Source organism: Hypomesus nipponensis, chromosome 14, assembly GCF_054491055.1.
Source record: "Hypomesus nipponensis isolate SF chromosome 14, ASM5449105v1, whole genome shotgun sequence".
Lineage (NCBI taxonomy): Eukaryota > Metazoa > Chordata > Actinopteri > Osmeriformes > Osmeridae > Hypomesus > Hypomesus nipponensis.
Genome location: NC_140374.1, coordinates 22884110 through 22890106, shown reverse-complemented (window position 1 = coordinate 22890106; position 5997 = coordinate 22884110). Strand labels below are relative to the sequence as shown.

The following is a 5997-nucleotide window of genomic DNA, read 5'->3' as shown; positions in this document are numbered from 1 at the left end:
AAATATTACACAAAAAGGATAAATGTGTAGTCGTTTGCCCAGTGCATGTTATTTACATCTGCATGTAATCTGACACTCTTAATACTGTGTGTTGTGTACATTGGCAAATGAGGTCCTGCTTAGTGTTTATAAACAGTTGGATCATTAACCTTTTTTTTTTTTAAGCGTTACTGAACACCAAAATCTTTTATTATTATTTTTACACACACACACACACACACACACACACACACACACACACACGGTTAAACTCGCACATCTTTGCTAAAGTGATTTCTGGATTTATTTGGTGGTAGGTCTTTTTGCCCATAATAGTTAATAACTTTTGGAGATTCTCGTGATCTGTGTGTGCGTTTTCGTGGTACCATTACATTTCACAGGGAAGGGTTGTGGATTGGCTGTGTCCATTCAGGTATGACTTGGAGAGTTAGAGAAAGTGCCAAAATCCTGATTCATGAACCCACAAATTTTCTCTGAAAACAGACTGAAATTGGTCCGTGTAACTCTTTAAGATAACCGTATTCTTCGGTCATCCTCTTCGGCGGTTTTGATTGGTCAACCGGGTAATTTTCCATAGATGAGCTCGCTTTAAGATTAATTTTATTTATGCAGTCATCGATAGATTCTGTTATTTTTACCTATAAATGTTTTAAATAAAATAAAAATGTGTTCCACAAAATTAGATACACCAATACATTTCTCATTCGAATGACCTCAGGTCTAGACCCTTCCCACGAACAGAGAGCGTGATTGCACTCCGCGTGCAGTGTAGGTATTGGAGGACAGTACTGTAGGCCCAGAGCAGTGAGCCACACAGAGTTGTCTTATATTTAATGTACTACTAAGCCATAGTGTCAAGACAGTCACACAACTATAGAGGTCCTGCTACAGACTTAAAAAACAACAGAAATAAACATTTAATTAGGCTTATTATGACAATGACGAATGCCTAATTTGGGTACTTTACACTCATAAGAGACAGTTAAGTTAGCCCCGAGTATTTGAAAATGGCGTTCACTCTGGTAAGTATTTAACAGTTTTTCCTTCGTAAACATTTTGCTAACTTACACTTTTCTTCGAAGACTGAATAAACCAGTCTCCCTTTATATAAATTTAGTTTAGCATCTTTAGCTTTCCGGCACAATACCTAAACTTATACTTGACATTGAATTCGAGCCGCCGTACATATATATTAAAGTTCCTTATTTTCGTGCTATAATTTTCTTTGTTATGACGAATTAACATGAAAAAAAAAAAAATAGCTTAGTTAATGTGTTTCAACTTGTCACTACCAACTTGTCACCTTGTTGCCATGCTGTAGAAAGATGAAAGGCACGTTAACCATTGGGATAGTGGTTCCCTAACCCCGTCAACAAGTAGCAATGCAGATATCTTTAATGGGATGAATACTATGTTGGGAAACTCGCTGGTGCCTAGTGGACTGTGCACCACCCCTTTCAATGAGAGGAACGCAGACCATCCACTTTCAGGTAACTTCAGCACCTTTAATGGTATGATGGTGTAATCTTCATTTCTTTTCCATTCAATTCACTTTGATGCTGCCCTACTTTCCCTCTTTCTCCTCACAGAACTGAGAGACATTGGTACCTCTGTGATGGACAACTGTCTCCCTTCCACTCGATCCAGGTCCTATCAGGACCCCTCTCTCGGCCTGCAGAGTGGCCTGTTCACCGCAGCATGGCTGGGCATGGGACTGGAGTCTCTTAGCCTGGCTGACTGGGGAAGCAGCCTGGACCCTCCCTCACTCACCAGCCCATCTTCCAGTCAGTATCTTCCGCACTCGTACACTCATACTAATAGTGTGCTGCTGTAATTTTGCTAGATAGTGGTCGGAGATACATTACACAAGTAAGGCTTTGAACACACTTGACATAATATGTGGATGAGTGAAAAACAAATAGGATATTATCATGTCTAACAATTGTCTAATTCTGTGTTGAATCACAGTCACCAAGCTGGGGCCCCATCCTGGTTTGAACAGCCTTTGGCCTGGGGGCAGGGCTGTCGTGCAGGGTGGGTCAAACAGCCACACGGAGAGCTGCACCCTGGACACCTGCTTTAACAGTCCGCCTGACTCTGAGACCAGTGGGTTCAGCTCTGGATCAGAGCGTCTCTGTGACCTGCTGGTGAGCAGTTAAGCCTTTAACATGTTCATGGAGCCATGGGTCTGATTTGTTGGTTATTAGTCTGTTGATGCCAAACAATGTTATGCTACAAGTTCAAATCTCGTTTCTGAAATCAGAGCTCCGTGTGTGTGTTTCAGTCAACACTGCAGATCTCCCATTCGGTGCCCCTACTAAAGTGTGGAGGACAGAGAGACCTGTCTGCCTCCTTCCAACTGGAGCAGGACTCCTTGTTGCACCCACTGTCCCCTCTCCCCCCTGAGCTGGACCAGCACCTCCTCAGCGTGGGGCCCCGGGCCAGGCGGTGGCCCCGGGCCGTGGGGTGGCCCAGCTGGGACGGGCCAGAGGGTGGGAGCGCTCAGCGCCCCCTCAGCATAGAGGCAGAGGCTCATCTCCACAGACAGTGTGCAGGTACCACAGTGCATAGTACAGGTGTCAGTGGTGTTTGTTCACACCATTTCGGTCCAGTTTAGATTGTGCTCTACATCACAATACACCAGTGTATTGTGTAGTGCTGTGTAACTGAAACACAAGATTCTCTCAGTGATTTTTCATGTCTCTGTTCGGTTGGCTGCTCCCTCCTGTAGCCCTGAACGATGCCACCCTGACATGGAGGGGCCAACTGCCCCCCAAAAACTACAGAAACGCAAAGTACTCCTGTAAGGTCTTCCTGGGCGGCCTGCCTTGGGACACCACTGAGGGTGAGGAGGAAAACGTTCTTTATCACTCCCTTGTGTGTAAAGGGCCACTGGGTTCCGTAACTATTCTTTATGCAGTCATCGATAGATTATTTTATTTTTACCTATAAATGTAAAAAAAAAATATTTATATATATATAAACGCAAAATTAGGTATTCTATAATACATTTCTCATTTCAAATCATGTGCCAGCTGTTAATGGAAATCTATTAGTGTGTTATGATCATGTGCAGCATGTGGACAGATCATTGAATGGTAAGTGTTTCAATTGCCTTTGAGGTTATGAGTAAAGGTGTATTGAATGGGATCTCCTTTCTCCACAGCGAGACTGAACAGCACGTTCAGTGTGTTTGGCCACCTGAGTGTAGAGTGGCCTGGCAAGGACCTCAAAAACCCACACTGCCCACCCAAAGGTAATGGGTCCACAGGTGCAGTGCACTGCAGGGTGTAGTCAGAGAGCACTGTGTCAGACCTGCCACTGGTGATGATGTCGAGTATAGACAGTGCTGTCCCATTTGATACCACCTACCTGGGTTCTCTGGTAGATCTATCTCTGGGTTTTGGGTCTATGTTTGGGTGTGGGTCAGTGTGGAGGTTGAAGCTGGTCTTTACTCCTGCAGGCTATGTGTACCTGATGTTTGAAGACGAGAGGTCTGTTGCGGCTCTGCTGAAGGCCTGCTCTCAGAGCCTGCTCCAGCCGGAGGACTCCCAGGAGTACTACTTTGAGATGGCCAGCCGCAAAATGCGCATCAAAAAGGTTCCTGACTGGAAATTATTTTCACCATTTTATTGAGTCTCATCGAAATGCACTCCTTGTCTTGTGTAAAGTAAGGTGTACTCTTTCAGTAAAATGAAATATTGAAGACACAAATATATATTTTCTTAATGCTGCCTCATGCTAAAGAATTAGCACTTGCTAATGCATCATACACGTATTGATTGTGGACTATGTCTCTAACATTTTCCTTCCTGCCCCACAAAGCAACATATTACTGATCTTCCATAGGCCTGATTTTAGCGTGACCTGGGTGTGACCGTGTGTCTGCAGGTGCAGGTGATACCCTGGGTGCTGGCAGACAGTAACTATTCTGTGTGCCCACCTCAGCGTCTGGTTCCCAGCAGGACGGTGTTTGTGGGTGGGCTGCATGGCATGTTGAATGCAGAGGCCCTGGCTCTCATCATGAACGACCTGTTTGGAGGGGTCATTTATGTCGGCATCGACACTGACAGACACAAGTATCCCATAGGTAGGAGTGCAGCTCTGAGGTTGTGGATTGGCACCACATTACACATTTCTCATCCCAGTTTGCTGACAGGGTCAGGTCGCGTGAGCTTCAGTACCCAGAGCAGCTATCTGAAGTCTCTACACGCTGCATTTGTGGAGATCAAAACACCAAAGTTCACCAAGAAGGTACGGACACACGGTTTAAAATACCAGTACATCATCCCATTCAGAAAAGAGCAAGTCATTGTAGAGTTCGTCACATGGCAAATAACCACCAATGAGCTGCACCAATACCAATGTCTGGCAGAAGTGGCAGAATAATCAGAGACAGCTTTGGCATCAGCAGCTTCCTGTAGTGTCACTTCTGGGAGTGGCTCAGACACAGATGTAACCCCTCTGGTGTTGACAGGTCCAGATCGATCCCTACGTGGAAGACTCGGTGTGCCAGAGGTGCAGCCGCCAGCCTGGGTCCTTCTTCTGCAGAGACATGGTAAGAGCCCCAGCCACTGGCCCTGACCCAGCTCTCCAGCTCTGTATACACACATCCTCCCTCTGTGGTTGCTGTGTGCTAACCTGCCATGGGAATTTTATTAGAGGCATGAACAAATCTTTGTTTAGCTCTTTGGATATTTGGATTGCTTAAGGAATTTATTGAGGTTTAGTGTTTTCCTGTTTAAGAGGAAGGATATTGTGGGCAGCCTGAACTGAGGCGATGGTGCAGTTGGTGGTGTAATGAAGCAGTAGTGCAGTATGGGCTTTCACTGTATAGAGTGGCAGTGAAGGGGAAGTGGAGGTGCCCACCCAGGATAACTAGCAACATGTTTCTTCTCTGGTTGTGCTGGACCGGCCAGGCCTGCTTCAAGTACTACTGCCGCACCTGCTGGCACTGGCAACACTCCATGGATGTGCTGTGCTGCCACAGGCCCATCATGAAGAACCAGAAAAGGGTGAACTTGAGCTGAACCCCTCTGTAGCCACTCTCATTGTACACAGAGGAGCGGGGTGGTCCCAAACAACTTTAGAGTTTTCACTTTGACCACGATGATATCCCCCCACACACACTCTTACAGCTGCTGTGGAGAGGTTGTGGTGATCAGGGACTCCTTTTTTACCCTCAAGATGTTCCACACCGTGTGTTCAAAGCAGGGTGTTAAAGAGCCACATTACATGGCTTCTTCTCTTAATTAAATCTTTTTAATTTTTTCTGTTTTTAGACTTGCTGCTGCCAGAGAATTCCTTTTTTGATACGTTTTTTTACTGGCACACTTTGTAAGGTAAAGCATCCCTTTAGGATGTAAGCTATAAACTTGAGGATGTGCAGGTTCTGTGGCATACCTCAAAATTTTTACTACAGGGTCTTACCCATTTTTACAGTTTTAAGTCAAAACATTAATAATTAAACAAAACACTGGGGTCACTATTTTATTTGAGTTGGATTGTCTACCTCATGCGTTTCTGTTGCAGATGTGAATGTTCTGCGCACATAAAACACATTAAAGACGTTTAAGCATAAAGTGGCTAACTTTGCGTTTATTGTAAGAACCTTAACTATTGTCCAGTGTATACAAAAACCCCAAATTGTAGAAAACAATCATTTTATACAAAATGTTGGACCACACTTCATAAATGGTAAATAGCTTGTGTACACTGTACGTAAGTACAGTTGCTTATGGACATAATGACTAAGTCAAAGCACTTGATGTAATTATGGCATTCAAAGATCCTGATCTGAACACAGTGTGTTTTCTGTGTGGAGGGTAGGAGTCAGAAGACATCTGTCTGATGCCTGCTGGACTGACTGCTTTCTTTCACAGCTGGACAGACAAGACATTCACTAGCATTTTACAAACTTTTCAACTAACAAGTTGTTGGCAAGTTAACAATTGATTGAAAAGTTATTGTGAACTAAGTGTAGTCTTGACTTAACAA

At 44.5% G+C, this 5997-nt stretch overlaps 1 protein-coding gene across 2 annotated transcripts; it reads left to right on the top strand.

The window, feature by feature from the left end:
- Nucleotides 1-773: 773 nt before the first annotated feature.
- cpeb1a (cytoplasmic polyadenylation element binding protein 1a) lies at nt 774-5491 on the top strand. 2 transcript variants are annotated; one of them, XM_084671432.1, is made up of 12 exons: nt 774-1022; nt 1322-1490; nt 1590-1784; nt 1969-2147; nt 2285-2555; nt 2732-2845; nt 3167-3256; nt 3464-3600; nt 3892-4090; nt 4160-4254; nt 4478-4558; nt 4920-5491. In XM_084671432.1, the coding sequence occupies exons 1-12, from the start codon at nt 1008-1010 to the stop codon at nt 5028-5030; spliced, it is 1656 nt and encodes a 551-aa protein (XP_084527558.1). In that variant the 5' UTR covers nt 774-1007; the 3' UTR covers nt 5031-5491. The 2 variants fall into 2 exon arrangements, with proteins under 2 accessions (XP_084527558.1, XP_084527559.1); XM_084671433.1 differs by lacking the exon at nt 1322-1490 and having other exon boundaries at nt 1648-1784.
- The last annotated feature ends 506 nt before the right edge of the window (nt 5492-5997 follow it).

What these genes read in the sequence shown, in the direction of transcription:
- cpeb1a (XM_084671432.1), top strand. An exon ending in CGCAGACCATCCACTTTCAG is followed by an intron (nt 1,491 to 1,589) that starts GTAACTTCAGCA and finishes TTCTCCTCACAG; the next exon opens with AACTGAGAGACATTGGTACC. An exon ending in GCCTTGGGACACCACTGAGG is followed by an intron (nt 2,846 to 3,166) that starts GTGAGGAGGAAA and finishes CTTTCTCCACAG; the next exon opens with CGAGACTGAACAGCACGTTC.